The sequence below is a fragment of the Zosterops lateralis genome (genome assembly GCF_965231275.1).
Source record: "Zosterops lateralis genome assembly, chromosome: 8".
NCBI lineage: Eukaryota > Metazoa > Chordata > Aves > Passeriformes > Zosteropidae > Zosterops > Zosterops lateralis.
This window is the reverse complement of record NC_139768.1, coordinates 29,914,231-29,935,666: the sequence shown is the minus strand read 5'-3', so window position 1 is coordinate 29,935,666 and position 21,436 is coordinate 29,914,231. Positions and strand designations below refer to the sequence as shown.

The window sequence follows — 21,436 nt, the reverse complement described above, 5'->3', positions numbered from 1 at the left end:
GGTAATTACAAGAACAAATAAATCTCCTCTAAGGCACAGATTCTAATTTTGAAGTCCATAAGTCTTTTAAATTACTATAATCAGCACAACACCTTTTTCCCCCAGAAACAATCTTTGACCAATTTGCTGCATCATGACCTACACAAGTCAAGATGTCTATTCTTTTTGTTTGGTTGGTTTTTAGTGGTGGAAGTAGTGGTTGAGTAAAATACTTTACTGTTACAAAGCTCTTTTCAATTCAGTAACAAACACAGATGACTCCTGAGCCACACAAAACCCTGGAAAGGAAGTTGTGCTTGGGCCATAATGTGAGTGGCAGCAGACCTGTGCCACTTGGAAAGCTGCACTTAAATCTAAACCCTTTACTGTAAAAGAAAATGACAGCCATGGATCATCCCTAAGATTTATCTGGACAGTCAATCCAACCAGCAGTGGAGTGATAATTCACTGATGAATCATTGTCATGCCCTGCTAATGAAAAAGTAACTGGGATGGATCTTATCTTGGCCCCATGAATATTTTGTAAGTGACTGCAAGTTCTGGGACTGTTCAAAGACCACAGGTTCACACGAAAAGAGCTGAAAAAATGTAATTCCAGGCCCTACTAGCAGGGGTCCTGGGTAAGGATGCCCAAGTAAATTAGGTCATAGCTAACTGGACAACTGAGGTGAGAAAAATCTCTCAGCATTCTAAAACAGTACTTCTCTTTTTCTAGAAAACATAGTGCAAGAGGCAATGGTAACCTCTTTAAGTGATTTCCTTTATTTTAGTTGGAAACTGCTATGCCCTACTTAGTCTGTGGATCCATTTTAAAGAAGCAGGGAGGAAAAGCAGATTATAAATTCCTTGCATTGTAGACTTCCCTGACCGAGTAATGCAAGCATGAGACAGAGAAAATTCTCCTCTTAGTTTTGATGATTTTTTTTCTCCCATGAGTTTAGCTCTGGCAGGCAGCAACTCTGCCTCACAAATAAGCTCAAATCAGCTTTTACACAGAAATCAGAAGTACAAATACGATGTCCTTTGAGCCTTGACAGGGTGATGAGATTAAATTAAGACATTCAAGGGGAGGAGCAACAACTACCAGACTCCTCAACTACAGCCAAGTAAAAAGGTACAAGTGCTGTCTCACTCACCAGACATCAGCCCCAGATCACAGCTCTGGTTTATGGAGGGACTGATGGCCCTGACCCCACCCTGAGCCAGGCAGCCAAGTCAAGATTCAGGGCAGATTAGCTGCTGAAATCAAGTCAGGCTGTCTCTTAAAAGTAGCTCAGTGACTAAAGCTCCTTGTGACTGCCACTGGTTAACATCCTCGTGATTATTATCATTGCTCATCCTGACAAGTAAATAATTTAACAGCTTAATTAAAAACTGAAATAAATATATTGTTCTTCTCAATTTTTCTCTTCTGCCTGTGCTGCTTCTTTTCTCCACACCACCTTAACCAAACCTTTTCCTTCCCTGGTTACATGTTTCTCCTCTTTGAGGAACAAGAGATTAACAAGAACTACCTTTTTCTTAGGTAGATTTTGAGTCCCCTATTGAGCTCTGCACAAGGATATTAAGTTGCTGCAGCTCTTCTAGTGGTCACTGACAATCACTTTCCCAATACTTATACTTTGAGGCAGTGGCAGAATTAGGAAAGTTTAATTCTACCCCCTGACTCAAAGTGCATTAGTTCTTGTACTTTTCTGAAATGGAACCAAAACTTTAAGGTTTACATTAAAAATACTCTTTATATATATATATGTATATATATATATATATATATATATATAGCATAGTGTGTTGAACATGTTTCAGCATAAAACTATGTAAAGTATGAAATACTTTAACTTCAGCCTTCCAAACAAAATCACAGGATTACCACCAGGTTCACACCAGTGTTGTACCTAACAGTAACAGAGTCACTTCAAGCTTTCACATGATTTATTGCACAATGAGAATGTCAAAGATCTATGGCAGCAAAGGCATTTAATTCAACAATGAAAAGGAAAGAGACTTACATATTCCTTCACATTTTTTGTCTTCACAGCTTTGTAGGAGTAATATGCAGGATATAGCATTCCAAACACCAGCCTATTGGAAAACAGAAAGAGCCTTTAGGATATGTTACACTGTATATGACAAAACAGTGACAATACATCATGAGAACAATGCAGTCAACTTTATATCCTGCTCTCTAGGTTAAAAAAATTTAAAAATCAGTGTTATTTGTTCCTTGAAGGAAGTTTCGTGATAGGTAAAACTAGAACAACATGAAGATAAAAGAGTGTATGCCCTAAAGATAACAATCTGTTCTGTAAGGATGCTTCTAATAGATAATGTGAAAACAGTTGTTCTGGTTCATTTACAAGGAAAAACCAGTCCTGCAGCCTGTCCACACCAGAAGATAGTGCTGGCAGTGCTATCACACTTGAAGAGCCTCTGAACCTATCAGTAGTTAATCACAGTCATCTACTTTTATCAGATCACCAGAAGTTTATTTCTGAAAGAATTTTAAGACAACACTGCCTTACAAAATTTCATCTCCTTTTGCTAGAACTCTGCAACAGTAGCATTTAGAAATGGAGGAAAAGTGGAAATTAACCCACTTTTGCTCAGACAGCCATTGCTGCTAAAATCCATCAAAAGCAAGGTGCAGAGCAGGGTGAGAAGGTGGGTGCCAAGCAATCCATGCTGAGAGCAGGGTCAGAACAAAGATCTGCTTCCACTCAACTTTGTTACAACACAGTACAAGCCTTGGCCATAGACTTGGCCATAGTAGTTACCATCTCCTCAATAAATGCAAGAGCTCCATATTTCTGTTCCACTGTGGGAAATCAGAAAAGCCTTACAGAATAATGACCTTTTTAAGCTTTGCTAAATCCTGTTCACCAGAAAGCATCCTGGGAAGGGTTCAGCTGTGGGTTGGACGGCTGGGGAGTGGGTTGATGGTTGCCTGGTGCATGAGGCACCAAGGATTGTTTGGGGAGACACACAGACACCACTGGATCAGAGCTGGCTGGTACAGGGATGTGTGAGCAGTGACACTGCAGAGGCAGGCAGCCAATGACTGACAATTTCCATTAAGTTTGGGGTATAAAAAGGCTCATTATAATAAAGATCATCTTCAGAGCAAGCAAGGAGGCGTGGATGTCTTTTTGTTCCCCTGCTACGTTTCACCACCTTGCTACACTTTGGGAAGTTCAGCAAATCACCTGCCCTTAAATTCCATCTGGCCTGAAAGAGCCACTAGAGGAAAGTCTGGCTACACCCCTACAGCATCACTTGCAACTTGCTCTAGGTGGTTAAGTGGGAGAAATTTACATTTGTAGGGATATCTAGAGATTCTCAACGTTCAGAACTTGTAAGTAATTTAACAGCTCATAGTCAGGCAAAGGACGATGCATCACACATATATTTTGGTGTTGGTTTTTTTTTTTTTTTTTTTTTTTTTTTTTTTTTTTTTTTTTTTTTTTTATGTCCACCTGGAACAGACTTGGCATATAAGATTTGAATCCAAATGTATTTACCAAAGTAAATAACTGAAATTTCATATTTTATTGTTGCCCCAGGCAGCTTTAAGTAAGTAGTTCTACCTACACAGCCACCGCAGAAGACTGCCAACTACCACAGACCTTTGCAAGTATACAAGACAACAATGTAAGTTTGGATTCAACCAGTTTGAAATACACCATTTTCCAGGCATCACTCTGGTATGTATGCACAAATCTTCTGCTTGGTAGGAAGCCAATTCAGAGTACTAAAGTCATCTCCAACAGTTAACATACAGTACATAAGTGGGGGGAAAATGGACTTGCTAACAATAAAGACTAATACTTCCTTCAACATCAGACACCACACAGAAAATGTTTCTCCACCCCTTAGTGCACACAGTTACCCCCTGGAAGGAAGCCTCTTGCAGAGGGATAACTGCAGAAGTTCTAAAGTTAAGCTGTAAATGCTTCAAGTGAGAGAGGCTGACAAAATTATGCAGAACCCTTCATGTTTGGAAGGGTCTTGTGAAGTCATCTAGTCCAACCTCCTCCTGCTCAAATCAAAGTCAATATCAGATTTGGACCAGACTTCCTAATGTTTCAGCCTGTCAGGTCCTGGAGCCTTCCAAAGAAATTCCACATCCTCTCTGGGCAACCCAATGCTTAATGAACCTCTTAGTGCAAAGGTTTAGTTGTATTCAGCCAGAACCAGAAGTTTATGACCATTGTCTCTCTTGACTGAGCAGAAGAGCAAGAGAATGGGCCTGGCTCTCATAACCACAAAAAAGTTACATGAAATTGCCACCAGTTCTCCTCAAGTCTTCCCTTTTATGGCTGAACAAGCCCAGTTTGGTCAGGCACTCATCACAAGTCGTGCTGTGATTACCTTGATGGTCTCCACTGAACTTTCTCAAATAAATTAACATCTTTCTTACTAAGAAGCCCAAAGCTGAGCACGTTCAAATAACTAAACCTCACATCTACATCACCATCCTCTTCAATATATAATTTGTTCTTAATTTAAAAATTACAAAACTCAAAATCCTCAAACATTGATCCCTGTATTTTCTTAAACAGCAAAGGAGGCTCTAATATAAATTATGGGTTTTAATACAGAACAATAAAAAACCCACTACTTGATGACAAGTGAAAGTCAAAGCTAATTAATCACACATAACTCTTTCACGAAACAAGGTGAGATTTGAACAAAGCTTCTGGGCCTCATGTGCAGTCCTAGCATGCACTGGGCCTTCACTCATCCAACAGATTTGTTACACCTCTGCTGTTAACAGAGGAGCCAAAGGGCACTTCAAGCCGCTCTGCACAAGATCAGATCCCTCTGGAGTGGGAAGGGACTGGTCACTGCAGATCACTCAAATCAGTACAGATACAGAAAAGCATCCACAGGGGCACCAGTGGCACTTTCACACCTGGATCCAAGTGCTCAGGACTCCACAGTTCACTGGAGGTAACACAAGATGGATCCTGGAGCTCCTTAGTCTATATGAAGACAAGCTGCTACTCCACTGGAGCAAAGCTTACACCTACACTGAAGATGTTGAAAGGCCTTTTGACAGTCAGAGTACCTGAATTCCAGCTCAGCCTATCAGCCTGTAGAAGCCTATCCAAATACAGCTCTGCTACAATCCTCGCACCTTTTAACCTAAGGCCAAGAAAAGCAACAGTAAAAAAATCCAACCCTGAATGGTTTTATTCACAGCTATGAGAAAAGCCTGAGAACACAAGCTAAAAATCTCACTTCACCCAAATAATGTGAGATCCAGAAACACAAGGAATAGGAGACCAAACACCTTTAATTTTGTTGAAATTCTGTAGACAACAGCTCTTCTTTTGATTTTTGTCTTTGTGGAAATCCCTGTTCAGTATCACACCAGCTCTAATGTCTCTCACCTTCCCTTGTTCTGGCTGAAATTATAAACATTAAGTATCAGAGATAAGAAAAGCCTTTATTAATCCTTTACCCATAAAACAGACTTTATAAGGGTGGAAATTATTTGTTCAAAGAGAAGATACAGAAGATGTTCCCAAACACCATAACCACCACCAACTGTCTGACATGCATAATAACTCCACCAGCTACTGGTTATCTATGCACCTCTCCCTAATTCTAAAAATCCCACTCCAAAATTATTTAAGTAACTATTTGTAGTCTGCTCATGTGAGTGTCTTGCAATGAAGCATATGAAAGGGGAACAGCTTGGATCTTTCACTTTACAGATTTTTCAGCTACACTTTTCCACTCACTTTACTGTCAGGTAGCATCACTTCTATAAAGAAAAAAACCCAATATATTTTTAAATTTAAACAGCAATTTATCCTCTCGAACTGCTATAAGCATGAACTGAGATAAAACAGAATTTTGAGAACACTTCCTCAGAAACAACTCATCTTAAGCAGAAAGCTTATTACAGCAACAGTAAGACAATCCTAAAACTAAAGATGACCTCAAGTTAAATAAGAACACTAGCACAAGACAAGCACAATAAATGCAGCTAGTTTTTCCCACCTAGAAAAATCTGTTACTCAATACTAGTCAAATCAGGAGTGAAAAAAATACCTATTTTAGTAACCACTTTTTCTTCTGAAGGATTTTTCTAGAAATCACTTTAAAAGTACAGAGTGCAGAGTGGTTAACACCACAATATATCATTATTATATTATTGAATAATATTGTTATCATTGTATTATATTATATATACACACCAATATATAATAATTTAGTAGTGTTTTCAATACTGCTGTAAAATGGAAGTGTTATAAAAACTTCTAGAAGTTCACTAGAAGTGGGTAGAGATAGGATTAAAACAAACCATGTAGTCAGTAATAACAGGAACCAATACTGTGAAGTTTTTATCTTCTTACAGCCAGAGCTGACATTGAAAGGGTGGCATGATGCTGCTGCCAGCTCTGGCACATCTGTCTTCTTCACACAGGCAGTCCCCTAACTTTAGCTAAATTTATCAAACAATTTTACAGTCCCAAAGCCAACCTGTCAACAATGAGTGTAGCTGAAGACCAGCAAATTGACTTTTCCCTTCCATCTCTGCAAGATGGATCAGTATTCTGGCCAGAGAGACCAGTGCAGCTGACTGGGGCAGAAACACCTGGAACAGGAGCAGCAGGGAGCCTAGGCACAGGCATGGCTAAGAAAGCCCCACGTGTTCTAGTCCTTTTCCTCTCTAGATCCACACCTCCAGAAAGCTCAAAGCTGTCAGCAGCACCTACTGCTACACATCAAAAGCACATCCATCCTCTGGTATTTCTACAGTAACCATACAGCTACTTCAAGGATGTTCCCAATTATTCTATGGCTTTTCAAATTTAAAGCTCAAATGTTGTTCTTGAAAGTGTGGTTTGTATTCCACACTGAATATCTGCACACTGCACGAATGTAGCAGACAAAAACAAAGGCAGTTTCCACAGATGGAAACAGATTTCAGCCGAGTGTGACATCATTTACTTTATATTACTAGTAGATACTGGATAATCCTGCTTACCAATGTAATTTCCCTGCCAGTTGTAAGCCCAGCTATTTCAGGTTTTCAGCTGGACTCAGTAGCTACCACAGGATTCCATTTTTGGTATAGCCACCTCCTCTACATTTTGCTCATTTAAAGAGAAATGTTTCTCAAATATAATAGGAGATTAGAATAAAAATACAAAGAAAAAAGTATCAAAAAGCCTTGAAACATGGATAAAACAATGCATTTGTATATCCATATAGCTGTATTTTAACAAAAAACCAACCTACTGGCTGTATTATCACAGGATCTTACAGTTTTAATAGCTTCAAAGTGAATAATTGTTTGAAAGGCTCATTTATGAAGCAAAGCAACTGAGTTTGCATCTGACTGATAACTGAAAAATCATCTGTACACATATTGCTCTGGCACTGAGCATATTTGACCTGGATAGTAAACAACTCTAGAGCCACAGTTTAAAAAAAATATTAAAAATGAAAGAAACTAAGACAGAAAAGCCACTATATCGCTCAAAAGTACTACTTGCATCCTGACTCCTCAAACACTAAGTCATTAACATTAACAACAATGCATTTTTAAGAGTTCAGTCTGTTCACATTGCCAAAGTATTGCCCACAGCATGGAATAGTGTTTGGCACTTAATTCTTTCATTCCTCCAAAATCCAAAAAGGGAACACTCTCTGTTCCTTACCTAACAGTTACAGCAATCAAGGAAACTCTGAGTATGAGATGCTTTGGAGACAGCACCATTCACTAAATCCCCTTTCCTTAAAAATTTTGTAATAGGGATGACACCCATTTAAAGGCTGAGTATCTCCACAGACTGACACAGAGCCAGACACTGTGTGCACCTACAGCAGGAATATGTACCTATTGAGCGGCAGCCTGGAGAATAAAAGAATCCTCCACATCTCCACAAAACCATGGGCCTGAATATAAAGGCCTGATGCACTGCCTTGTTTTGCTGACCATGCCCAGCTCCCCTTCTCAATACTAAGTGTTTCCCAGGTACATTAGGAGCAGCTTTCCATCCCTGTCATAAACATACACAAGTTTTTTCCAAGAGCTGGTCAGACAATAAGGAAAGACCAGAAGTCATGTAGGTGACACTGTACTATCTATGCAGAAACCAGGTCTGGGGGTGGTAATACAATCTTACTTCTAGATGAACTATAATTACTATTCCACATATGGTTAGCAAGTTTAGCCTAAGCAAGATTTCATTTGAAAAGAAGTTTGCTAATGAAAACTAAATAGCAGAATAAAAATCTAATGAACAATGTTTGATTCTTTGGCTGGCTGTCCTTGGCTGTAAAAAAGGCAAATAGAGCCACATGCCTTAACAATGGGATTTCAGTCAGCACACACTAGAAAAGCAGAAGCATTTTTGCTCAGACTGTATACTGCTCATATACTTCCAAGCCACTCCCACCAAAGATCAGCAGTCTGGATTTTTCTCTCCTTTTTTTATGGCTACCAAGTGATGGGGTTACAGTTATGGAGTAAGGTCCAGCTGCTGTGCACCTCTGTGGCACTCTCAAGCTCAAAATAAGGCATAAGGAGTATATGGAATAATCCTATTCAGGGGAAAAAGCCAAAAACCGTGCATGTGTTGGGTTAACCCAGGCTGGACACCCAAAGTCATTCTGCCACTCCCCTCCTCAGCTGGGCAGGGGAGAGAAGAGACAACAAAAAGCTCAAAGGTTGTGGGGAGAGATAAGGACAGAGATCACTCACCAGGTACTGTCATGGGCAATTACCGACTCAGCTGGGTTTAGGTAGTTTGACTGTTAATCTATTACCAATCAAATCAGAGTAGGATAATGAAAAATAAAACCTTGACACACAAACCCTGACACACCGCCAAAAAAGCAAGACTCTTAAGTCATGCCTTACCCCTCCCCATGAGTGTTACAGCTGGGTAGTGATTTCTAGACTAAGCCAGCTCCCAGCTATGGTTCACATGTCCAGACAAACAAAAGCTTGCTCTGGCATTTTTGCCCTGAATGTTTTTGAAAAGCACTACACTAAACAAAATCCTTCGGTCCAGCACCTGACAGAATTTAGTTCCATTTTGCTATTCAGGTACACAATAGTAACCACACAATCTACAGTAAAACACTACATATTCAAGTAACTACAAAAACTACACTGAGCAAAATACTAGTCTGCTACAGGGACAGGAGCATGAGGATCAGCTCCTGAACCCCACAAGAAATTGTATCCCACTCTTCCTTCCAATCCCCCTGCCTGGGCAAGGAGCAGGGAAAATCATGTAAATCCTATTAAAAGAACATGTCTGCTAACAGAAGCGAGCTTTAAATTCAGCAACTCCCTTAGCAGATTTCACTTACCAAAATGCAGGAATGCAATCAGAAACAGGTCTGTTAAAATCTTCATAGCATTCTTATGACCAGAATATAAAAGCCAGAGAAAGAAAAGTGTCTTAACAGTTGAAGAACAGACCCAGAAGCACTGACAGAGCTGAATAAAGCACATTCTTGAACAGAGCAAGGCAGTTATTAACTTTCCAACTGAGAAAGCTGGAATTCTCCAAAGCAACTGCCAGATTCTTCCAAAGCACAGCATAACCAATAATAATGCAATTACTCAAGCAGTCAGAAACCACCTTAGAATTGTAAGAGGAAAAGTGACATCCCTGCTGATTCCTCCAAAACGTGTGACTTTTCTGTGCCAGGAACTCTTATTTAATGGGTCCCAAGTATAACAACTGCAAGCAGTCTGATAGGAGTCAATTAAGCCTTCCTTCCAATGCAGACCTCTAGGCTCTGTTACAATTATCCCATCCACTCATGTTTATGGACCAATTATTGATCTACCCCAAATTAGGGAGCCTGTTGCCAGATAACTCTTCAAGTTGTCTCAACATGGAAATATCCCTGTCTGAACCTTGAAAGAAATCTTAAACAAACAAACAAACAAAAAAAAACACCACAGAAAATTCTCTTCCTTAAGGGATGTTCTGCACTGGAATCTGTGTGCAAGTGCTGATGTAGTTATGGGCTCTAACAGCCATTTCTCTCTCAGGGGCCTGTGGCAGTCTGGAACAAGGAACTGCTAAAAAACAACTCCTGAAGCAAAATCCAGGCCACCCTCTCGAATGAGTCAGTCTGGAAACTCACATGGTCAAGCTGCATTAATGTTTTAACATAGTTCTCCCAGTCACCCCTATCAGGAGTTGACAGGGCATTACAAGTACATGAAACCTGTGCATCGACTCACCTCCTGTTCACACATAGATCCTGTACAGCACAGAAGTACTTGGGGAGAAGCTATTTGCATTTCATTCTAACTCAAAGAATCTGCACCTGTGCCTGGAGACAGTGCCCAAAACTCAGTTGTGTCCACAACTCAGCAATTTTTCTTCTGCTGCTGGATAATAGGAGGGCATAAGTCTGGAGATACCATCACCATATAATAATAATAAAAAAAAAAACCACCCAGAACAACAACCCACACCCATCAGATAACAAATCCACTTCAAAACACAGTCAAAAAGCCTAACAAACCCAGCTGTAAAGAAAATTCCAAAAAGCTAGTACTGGAAGGCAAATAGAAACTCTCATAAAACCCTTAGTCACTTCTCTGCATGACTATCTATTCACCTCCAGCTTTTATGGTACGTGTTTGACTCCTGCTGTAATAGCGTCCTGCCCATCCTGGTATTCCTTCCTGTTTACAGTCTGACAGAGCTCCCCACGTGTGCAGGGCAGTCAGCTGAGCTCACACCCAAGAACTGAAACCATCTGGAACACTTCCTCGTGATAAAGAGCAAACACTGAATGCCTTCAAATACAGAACAACCCTTATAAGAGAACTTAAATCTCCCACCTAGCTCTTACCTCAAACTCAATAGCAAAATTTCATCCTTGCTGGAGAAGTATTCCTTTTCAAAGCTGCTCACACTTAAATCTCAAGGAAGTTTTTTTTTCCTTCAAATACCTGAAATCATGTCCCGTTTCTCTGTTGCTAAGGCTGCTTACCACTGGAAGTAAAGTATTTGTGGTCCCATGTCAGCCAGCTGTGGTATCAGGCAGGAACACAACTGAACACTGAGAAATAGCCAAGTTAGGAATAATTGCAGGTACTTCTCAGACAGCTGTTAAGACAGCCTTGTACATGACTTTGTTCAAAGAAAAAGATGTGTCCTTGTACTGAACTGTGCTTTTCTTCTAATGAGCAGCAAGGACTGACAGCTGGATTAAGGATGTCAGAAAAAACAAATTGACTAATTTGCTATTTTTCATTTTTTAAAAAACATCAAACCAAGCCTAGTTTTCAGAAGATATTTTCTATTTTCATTTAGTATATGCATGAATAAGCTTATTTCATAAAGCAGGTGAGCAAGATACAATTAAGACTACATTTTTTTTATAAGCTTAAAGATGAAAGCTGATACCTAAATGCATATTCAAAGAAACTGTCACAAAGAGTTTACAAAATAAAGGTAATTGAGAGATGACAGAGAAACACACTTATGAGCTTCCTCGCTTTGGAAAAAGTTCTTTACACTCACTGCTCTTGGAGGTATCACAACCTACACATGCAGTTTTCATGAGCAACACGATCCTCTCCATTTAGGATACTTCTGAGAGCTCCTAAAAGACATAGGTAATTTAATGCAGATGATGTGCTGAACAAGATTAACAGGAACATTACAGATCTAGAATGAGGTGTTTCATTTTGTTATGAGGTTTAAAGTTACATATACACTTGTCAGTTTCTTGGCTTCCATAAATTTAAGTAAAAAACTATCAGTTCTCTTATTTATACTACTTAGTTTTGTGCCTAATCTCTTCAAAATTATGTTGGAAGCGTCTACAAATGTTCAGGTCTTTATTTCTGTGTAAGAACATGATGTCCTTGATAGCAAGGATACTAAATAATCCAGAAGACACCTTAAAACACCTTCCACTGCAATTTATATGGTATATTGGCAAATTGCTCATTATAGTAACATCAGCTAACTTGTGTCAAATCAGCAGCCACTTTGTCTCAAAGGTTTCTCTGCTCTGTGCCACAGCAAATTTTGAAACAAGGAAAGTTAGATGGATGTTTGGAGAATCAAAGCTACCCTAAAAAAAAACAAAGCAAAGACTCATCTCAGTACCGCCAAGTCCTGCACATTTTTAAACATGTTTTACAGTCTTAAAGCTTCAGCTCTGGGAAGTCTCAGAGATCTCAGTCCTGGTGAAATAAACAAGTAACAAGACAAGATAACTCAGTGTTTTAAGTGGCAATAATCCTTTCACTGCTGTTGGGGAAAAAAAAACCCCAAAAGTGGTTGCCTGAAAGGATCCAAGGCCAGCTTTTTATTTATTAAAGTTTATTTGGGCATATTTACTCCCAGTTATATTCCCTTCAATCAAGCTATAGAAGTCACAATGGGAAGCCCACACATAATCATACACTACAGGCATTAAGTCTTGACTGTAGGAGATGGAGAAGAATTCTTTGCAATAAAGTGTTTAAATATCTCTCCTCTATTGTCCAGCAGCTGCCCAAGGAGAAAGTTTCCTGATGTACCCAATGCTTGAACTGTAGGATCAGGAAGCCAGTACTTTAATATTATTTTCAATATTAGAGGAAACCCACTTCAGGGTCTCTCAAGACTGTGAAGTCATGCCCATTCTCAACTATTTTTCAAAACTAAAGCTTAATTCAGCTTTGATAAGTGGCTTCAAAGCTAGCTACTCCACTGGAGCTCCTCGTCCAGGCTTGGCCATCGCTTACAGCCTGGGCTCATTTCCTCCAACACCTCCAAATGCCATAGTCAAAAAATGGATTTCCACTTGGATTCTTACCTTTTCAGCTTTGATTTTCACTCTACATCAAGCCTTTCAGAGACTTGAGCTAATTTTACAAGTTAAAATCCACAGTCATTGTTTGCTGCTCTAAGAATCTTCTCTAATTTTGAAGGAACAATCTACATCAAAATAACTGGCTATAGGAAACTAACATTTAAAATAGGAGTGGTCTCAAATAAAAATTGCTTCTGATTATTCCAAGGGAAACCACATTTTATTTTTGTCTGTTAGTATAAGGCAAACCACATTGCATGTAACCACCCAATCATATGGGTTGCGTTTAAAAATAAGTGTCCACGCTGCTATAGGTCACAGTCTGTGGAATATTAATCTGTCCAAGTGGCTCCAGAGAGAAAAGTGAAGTTCATAACCCAAAGGCTCAGAAATGTGCTACTTAATCATTACACATTCTTGAACCCAAGGGTGTCATCAGAGCCCAGCCTCAATGTCCTGCCTCTCCCAGAAAAATGCTACAAAAATACCACAATCTGAGCAAAGTGGTGAGTGGAAGCATCTAACACCAACTCTTGAAGTAAAAGTAAGCATGTCCCATCTCTACCCCAGAGAGCTGGTGGATTTGCTTTTAATCATGCAAAGTTAGACATGTTAATTTTGTGCCTTAAGGTCCTTGATTTCCAAACAATTCTGTTAATCTTCTAACCCAGAAATGTACTTCTGGAGCCTCTTAGAGCACTCAAAAAACAAACCTCCCCATTTACACACCGGAAAAGGTTTCTAAGAACTTGGTATTTGGCAGATGCTGTTGAGGGAGCATCTGGACTTGTCATTCCAAGTGCACATGTTTCCTCAATTATACCTGGTATGAAGAGAACTCTGAACAGTCTATTGGACACCAAGTTCAGACTGACAAGCAGAATCTCTACCAGCCTTATTCATGCAGTTCTGTTAGTAACTTAACCTTACTGGCAAAAATACCACGCTACTCCTTTTTGAACCCAAATAATTCATGTTTTTTTCTTTAGATTCTCATGCATTAATTAGTTTGAGGGTTAGGTTTTGCTCTCTAAAGCAAATAAAGTACACTATGCTGATTAACCAAAAAAAATTTTTGAAAAAAGAATTCTATTAACACAAGTATGTTTCACTGTTTATATGTAAATGGGCTTAGAAACCAGAAGATACAAAAGAAATATGTGCCTTTTCAGAAAGGTTATTTTCCAAATGCAAATGTAAGATAATTTGCCCGATTCACATTATCCTCTTTATACAAATGTAAATTTCACTTTGTCTCAACCATTCAAGGGTAACTTTTAGGCAAGAAAAACTACCCCTCAAAGTTCTGTAAGCAGAATAGCAAAACCAACACTGCTTACATTGCAACTACAGCAAATTAATGACTGTCAAAGCAGTCATATAAAACATATTTTATGTTTTTGTGGATATATTGTCTTCCAAGTGAACCATAAACTGTTCACTGCTGCAAATTTTGACTAGGTCAGCTTCCAAAACATTCTAACACTAAACACACTGCAGCTGAGTACGTGCCTTTAGACATAAAGGAAATTATGCATTCTAGAACAAAATCCTAATCTGGGAAAAAAAAAAATATTAGCAGACAGAAGTGAATAATGACAGCACAAAGCCAAATAATAATTTTTTGGGGGTTTTATATTAGTTTAAGGTAACATTACCATACTGTAAAAATTAATCAGGATATCTTTAAGCCAGTGACCATCTTCCCCACTCTCCTTTCCATAGTTTTGATCAAGGAGCTCCAAAACAGGGTGGGGGGAGGAAATAACAAAAGCAGACAGTGGTAGGAAGGCACAAGCACAAACTGTTTTCTGATGTTCCCGTTGGAGCACTGGAAGTTCCAACAGCTTTAACACAAAAAAAAAAAAAAAAAGTACAGCATTACGTCAAGCTTCTCACATCAGGAAAAATTCTGCTTGGGAAATCCCTGCACTCAAAGCCAGGTTGCAGGCTTTTGAAATATATTGCACCTAGTTTTCAACAACAAACACAAGTTCCAACTGTCTTCAAGATGCATGAGCAATGCTCCAAAGATGATAAACACAGGGCAAACATTCATCCAGTTAAACCCACCTCCATGTTGATACTTGCAGAGTGCTAGGAAACACAAGAGAAACAGAAGTAACACCCTGTTATTTTGTCAATGATAAACTGAGCAGCAAAGCAACAGAGATGGCAGACAAGAAGCTCAGTGCAGAGATAGCCTCTGTGGGGTGTTTTATTTCCCTCATAGCCAAAACCATCTTGTCAGGTTGGTTGTTCTGTGCCACTGAGGCCAGTCATGTTTGAAGTCATCCCGGTCAGCAAAAAACCTGCAATCACCTTTCCTGCCCAGACTCCACACACCTCGTCTCATTTGTACTGCAGTAAATTGTTATGATCTAGTCTGGCAGGTCTTGACAACAGAGGGACTGTACTGTTGGCAGATGGAATATTTTCTTCTATAAAAACCTAGTGCTTCCACAGGTTTCAAAACTTTGGAATTTCAAAAGCAGAATTAAAAGGACCAAAAAGCTCAGAAAAAGCTCCTTTACACTTAGAACACCAAAACAGAGGACTTTGCCAGATATGTTTTTACATACATTTTGAAGATAATTTCTATCAAATATTAAAATCATTAAGCCAAAGGAACTTCGTTTTTAAAAAATCAAAATTTGGCTCAGGATCCACCTCAGCCTTACACAGGCAGATCAGCAGCTGCCTCTGTGTACAGAGCCAGGAAAGACAGGCCATTCTGTCCAGGCTGCAGAAATGTTTAGCAGCCTACAATGTGCTCACTCAAAGCAGGCATCGGTTTGTGGAATACTGCGAGAGTGGAGCTTGTTTGTTTTAATTAGAAACATCCTTTTGTGCCAGACCATGCAGTTCTTGGTATTTCTTTATCTATAACACAGATTAGGCTATCAAGCTCTAGCTATCTCTTCCACACACATGGTGTTATTGTTCCTTGATTCCATCCATGAGCTGTGATCACTTCATAGGGGTTTCAGCACATTTTGTAACAGAGTACATGCCAAGAGCATTAAGTAAGAATGTCAGACTCCCCAGGACACCTCTAGATGTGCTCCATCTGTTTTGAGCAAGCTTCAGTCCTCCTGCCTGCCAAAGGCTGGGCACACTGACCACGCATGCTCTGCACCTACACCATCCTGTAAACAGGGGAGAGAAAAGAGCAGCCAGGCTGCAGAGCAAATATTGATTTAAGGCAAGGTGTTCCAGAGAAGCAGTAGGGGCACTTCTTCCTTACAAGTCATCAGAGATAGTAATTTTGCATTGTACTAACTCAAGAGGTGTTACAAGCCACATACAAGTAAACAGAAATTTCTCATTGTATACATTAAGACTGTCTCACTGAGAAGCTGAACTATTGGAGAGAAGTGTTCTGATGATTTCATTGCTCAATTATGTAAATGATTTTAAACTTTCACACAGTCAGAACAATACACATAATCCCTTAGACTTACACATGCTTACAGATTTCAACACAAGAAACTGAAAACCCTTGAAAAAATCTGACACACTGTTTGATTAGAACAGCTGCACTGTTATTACTGGAACTAGATTCACAAGAGGAAAGAATAAGCAGCAATGTGAACTCAAAGAATGCAGTTTCAGAGCACGCTTTTACCATACCCTAAAGCCTAAAATAATGCTGGTTTTGTCCTGCAACCTTTCATTCTCAACACAGCACTCACCTAGCAACTACACAACAGCATCATGAGCTGGTGCAGTTCATTGCAACTAACAAAAGATGAACTTCTATCAACGCTGATTTTCATTCTACTTGACAAAACAACCAGACTTATACAGTGGTCACAGAACAATGTTTGGATCCTGTGGAAAGTGCATGAGGAGAGGCTGAAGGGTAGGATGGCCCCTCCCAGCAAAAGGACAGGGAAAACTATTTAAGCATAGCATGAAATGCCGAGGATAACTGATACACCATCACTGATTCATTCCAGCTCTGTGATGAGACAGACACTGCAGCACATCTCACTTAGTCACAATGACAGCAACCCCTTTTTCCCCACAGGTGCAGCAGCAATTTATAGGCCTTTAAACTGAAGAACACCATCAGAAATTCAGCATCCAACAGCAGTCAACACCCTTCATATTTCAGCTGCAACCACTGTGCCAGAGAGCAGGCTACAAACAGTCACAGAAACTCCCCACAAATGGCTATTCTGACTTGAAGATGAGGCTATTAGACTATAGCTATTCCTTGCATACACATGGTGTTATTGTTACTTGATTCCATCCAGTGAGCTGTGAGCACTTCAAGACATGTTTGACAGCATGTCAATTAGCAAACTAGAGGGTAAATACTTTTGTAGTTCATGTTTTTCATTTAAAAAAAAAATGTATTCCAAGAACAAGACATAATCTAGGTTTACAGTCAAAGCATACACAGTTACATAAAACATCACCTACATGCTAAGCCAGGTATTCCTGACAACAACCCAATCAACACAGAAACTGTGGCTTCAGCCCCCCATTCTCAAATATGTAATAATTCTAGGGGCAGCTGGACATCTGGATATGTCAAACAACAACAGAAGCATTAAAAGCAGAGTAAGATAATGGAAACTATCATTAAAGAAACAGCTCCAATCTGTAAAGCAGCAAAGGCTGAAAGAGGCTAATACTACTAGCTAGCTTCAGGTCACCTCCTGTGTCCCCAAGACAGTCTTTGTCCAGCTTAAAGTATTTAGTTATAATCTAATATGAGAATTAAGGAATATTTGCAAGGCTCTAAAACTGAGGTGAGGAAGACAGACATTACAAAGACAAGCAAAGAGAGAACAAACTACTAGTACCTAGGACAAATACATCCTTTCTGTGGAGCACTGCAATCTTCCCTTCCAACATTCATGGATGCTAACCTACTTAACTGGAAACAAACCATGTATTTAAACACGAAGGGAGAGAGCGTGTTGCAAAGCAACACAGATGGGGGAACTTTCATTTTTAAGTGAGGAGGGAAAAAAGTTAACAGATTACAGCAGACAGTCTGCTTTAACAGATTGCAGGAACAAAATGGCCATCTACTTTGTATTTAGGACGCTTTCACATCTTTGCTTGGCACAAGAGGATGGTCTGATCTCATCCATACCAGGCTGTGACTGACAAGTATTCAGTGTGTTTACTATTAAATACTGTCTCAGCAACTGACGTGTACACAGTCACTCAGACCTTACAAATGACAAGAACGAGCAACCCAAGTGAACTAAAAGTCAGGCACAAGCTCTATTTGAAGTTAACAAGATGGGCAGTCACAAATTAAAAGAATTATTTCCACCAATAAAGACTAAGAACAAGATGTGCCACTCTGAGAAGTTTTCTGAGACCCTGAATGAAATAAATTATCTTCTTGTTGGTTTTGTTAAGTGAAAAAAAAAAAAGGGGGAACCTGAAGTAAACATTCCAAAAAATGTTGCAACAGCCAGTGTATTTTAGAAATAATAATGAGCTATAGTTACTACAACAGCATCCAATTGACACAGAATTTGAAAACAGAAAGATGTTTTAATTATGCACTTCAAGTCTTCTGCTTCTTGACATAAAGATATGCAATTAGTACAAGGTACTTCACAAGTTTAAATACTTAAAAATAATAGTATTGATACAGCAAAGGGAAAAGACTTCATTAAAACAAAGTTCTGCCGAAGATTATTATGTGGAACAGTGAATTTGAACCACTCCCTGTTTCCTGTGCATGACTCCTCAAGACAATTCACATGCAATTAAGAATTCAAATTCTCTATTAGCTCCATTCCTTAGTTCCTTAAAGCGTTAACCAAAGTATTTTAGTGGAGTTAATGAATTCAAAATTGCAATGTCTCAGATTGAATCAGAAGACAGTTTGCTGGGGACACACATGTCAGGACAAGTCCAGCACCTCAGAAGTCAGCAGAGGGCACTGCGACACACCTACAAATTAATATTTTGCTGCTCTTTTGGCCCTGAAACATAGGAGGTCAGGGAGTGGAGTGGAGAACTCTGCCACAGACAGAAAAACTGCTGCTCCTTTCCATCAGCAGTCAAGATGACAGGTATTCCTGCTGCACACACACGGGCCTGCTGAGGACATATGCACCAGGAAGTCACCACACCAGAATCAAAGCGCTACATAAGAAAGAGCCTCAGATCTTCACAACCACATAGTATTTGAAAATCAGTTTCTCAGGGCTTCTAAGGGAAAGACAGTACACACCTTCCAAACTCCAAACACAATTCAGAGACACAAAGTCACTGAAATAGGCACATCTGAGAAGAAACCAGAACAGAAAACAGATCAAAAAAGGAAGATAATGGACACTTTGAAAACAGGACAAGAAGGACATTCTCAAGGCCATTGAAAGTAAGACCTCTCATGTCACACCAGATCTGCTTCAGTGCTACTTCTCACCTTCTGTTTCCATGTGAATTTTGCCTTATTAGCAAAACTGAACAATAATCTCAAAGCTGTCCAAGTTTTCATTGAACACTTTCACCTTCCTGAGAAACTGAGCATTGGCAAACTATTTAAATCCCACATCTAGGAAACAAGGACACAAGAAGGTGGAAAGGATTTATAAATAATATTTAGGACTCCCTTTTTAGCAAAAATAATTAGGGCACACAGATAAGTGACCAATGGCAACAAGGAAACCAAACTACACAGAACCACACAGTACATTATCCTTTACTGCCTTTTGCAATAAATCTGTGCAGAACAGTAGCTCTTCTCTTCCCTCCCTATTGGTTAGGCTCATAGAGGACTTTAACTTCTGCAAATAGAAACATTAGGAATTCAGAGGGGAAAAAAACCCAACTAACTACACGAGAATTTGGTGATCAGAAATTAAGGTGCTCAGCACTGCTGCCATTTCCCTTGAAACCAACCAGTCTAAGGAGTTAAAATAAGAATTCTCTGGTGGGTGCTCTTACGTAACAAGGCAGGAACAGGTTGAGCAGCGCCCTATGATGTACAGAAAGCAAGAGTTTCCTCTTGCCTACAGCACCGTGTACAGCCTATGGGAAGACCACACTGACAAAGTGCCCCAGCAGCAATTCCTCCCATAGACTCTCTTCCAAACCTCTGCCGTCCTCTGGCAATTCTGGAACATGATGTTCTGCTCTCCAAGTCGCAATTATGTGACGAATCTCAGGGAGGGCAGCAAGAGGGAGAAGGACTGCTACTTATCTAGGTGGTTGGACTGCAGCAGGAAAATATACGTGGCAGTATGAGAAAGCTTCCTGACAAAGTCTGCAGATGAAATTACACCAGACAGCTTTAGGGGGATGTCCCAGGAACATCCTATTATGCCCGGCTGTGGGCCACACACTCCTGCTACATATTTTATGCTAATTCGGATGTTTGTTGGATTGCTTTGTGAGCAGATTCGCTTCATTTGCCTGGCAAAAACTCACACACAGCAAATCTCAGCTCAAACGACCCAATAAGCACTGGGGACCCCAGAGTCACAGCGCTGCCCAGCGAGGAGCACCAGGAAGATTCTGCTCCCCAAATATTACCCAACCTTTATGAGGGAGTATTATTCAAATGAGCGCAATAACTCATCAGTTTCAGGAAGGAATAGTACAAAGCCTGTGAAAAAAATCCGAGTAAGCTGCAGTGCAACCTTTTTCTCAAGCAGAACTTACACAACAGGTAACACGATGCTTCTCGCCTAAGGAAGGTTCCCTCTTTGGCTTTCAGAAAGTCAAGTTTACCAAGTCAGATAACCCACACTCAGCACAGACCGCCATCCCACACTCGCGGCATTCTCCTAGTGCTCCCAACTCTGCCACAGGTTATAAAGGAAGAGTTACCTGATTTTATAGGTTAGTTTTATAGGTTACTATAGGATCCATTTACAAGCAACGCTTGCAATTTGTGCGTGACAGGCACAAGCAGCGCGACTCGGCTGGCCCCGCAGCGCCGGGAAACACGCGCTTCAGAGCGAGGGACACACGGACTAACCATAACCCGGTCGGTGCATGTCCTGGGGGAGTTTTGGGGAGCACAGGGACTCTCTGAGGCACAGAGACCCAAGGGGAGCGCAGAGCACCCGCCTCATGAGGCTGGGGGAAGAAGAAAAGGGCCGCCGTCCCCCGCTCGTCGCGACCACCCCTGCCCCGGGAAACAAGGCGCCTCCCGCAGCCCTAACCCGGCACTCACACGACCGCCCGGGAGATCATCCAGGACACCATCGCGGCGGCGGCAGCGACGCCTTCCCTCCGCCGGCCGGGCCGCAATGGCCGCAGCGCTGCCCCACCCCGCCCGCCCCATTGGCTCGGGGGCCGCGCACCTGCGCACTGCGGCCGGGGGGCGGGGCCGCGCCCGGCGGGGCGGGGCGTGAGGGGGAGAGAGCGGGGCCTGAGGGAGGAGAGAGAGGGAGCGGGGCGTGAGGGAGAGAGAGGGGCGTGAGGGAGGGGAGAGAGGGAGCGGGGCTGGGAGAGGTGCCCGCTCCTGCCTCTCCACACAGGACCTGTCCGAATAACAGCGGCCTCTTCCCCACACCCCCCCACACGGATACAGCCTTTGCAGGGAACCCGGGAGAGAGAGGAGCAGAAAAGAAGTCGTTAACATTGCAGTAAGGCACCTTTCTCCCCTTCTCACCTCTATTTGGAACATAATGACCAA

The 21,436-nt window shown here is 40.8% G+C and overlaps 1 protein-coding gene across 2 annotated transcripts in view; it reads right to left on the bottom strand.

Moving 5' to 3' along the window:
* Nucleotides 1–21,046, bottom strand: part of REEP3 (receptor accessory protein 3) — a 39,768-nt gene extending 18,722 nt beyond the window's left edge. The window contains exons 1-2 of one of the 2 annotated variants that reach the window (XM_083866263.1): nt 20,972–21,046; nt 2,010–2,082 (exon numbers count right to left, since the gene is read on the bottom strand). In XM_083866263.1, coding sequence (XP_083722389.1) covers nt 2,010–2,082; nt 20,972–21,003 — 105 coding nt within the window. In that variant the 5' untranslated portion in view covers nt 21,004–21,046. Of the gene's footprint in view, nt 1–2,009; nt 2,083–9,339; nt 9,421–20,971 lie in introns of those variants that run through there. The other variant, XM_083866264.1, reaches the window with a different exon arrangement.
* Nucleotides 21,047–21,436: the final 390 nt, after the last annotated feature.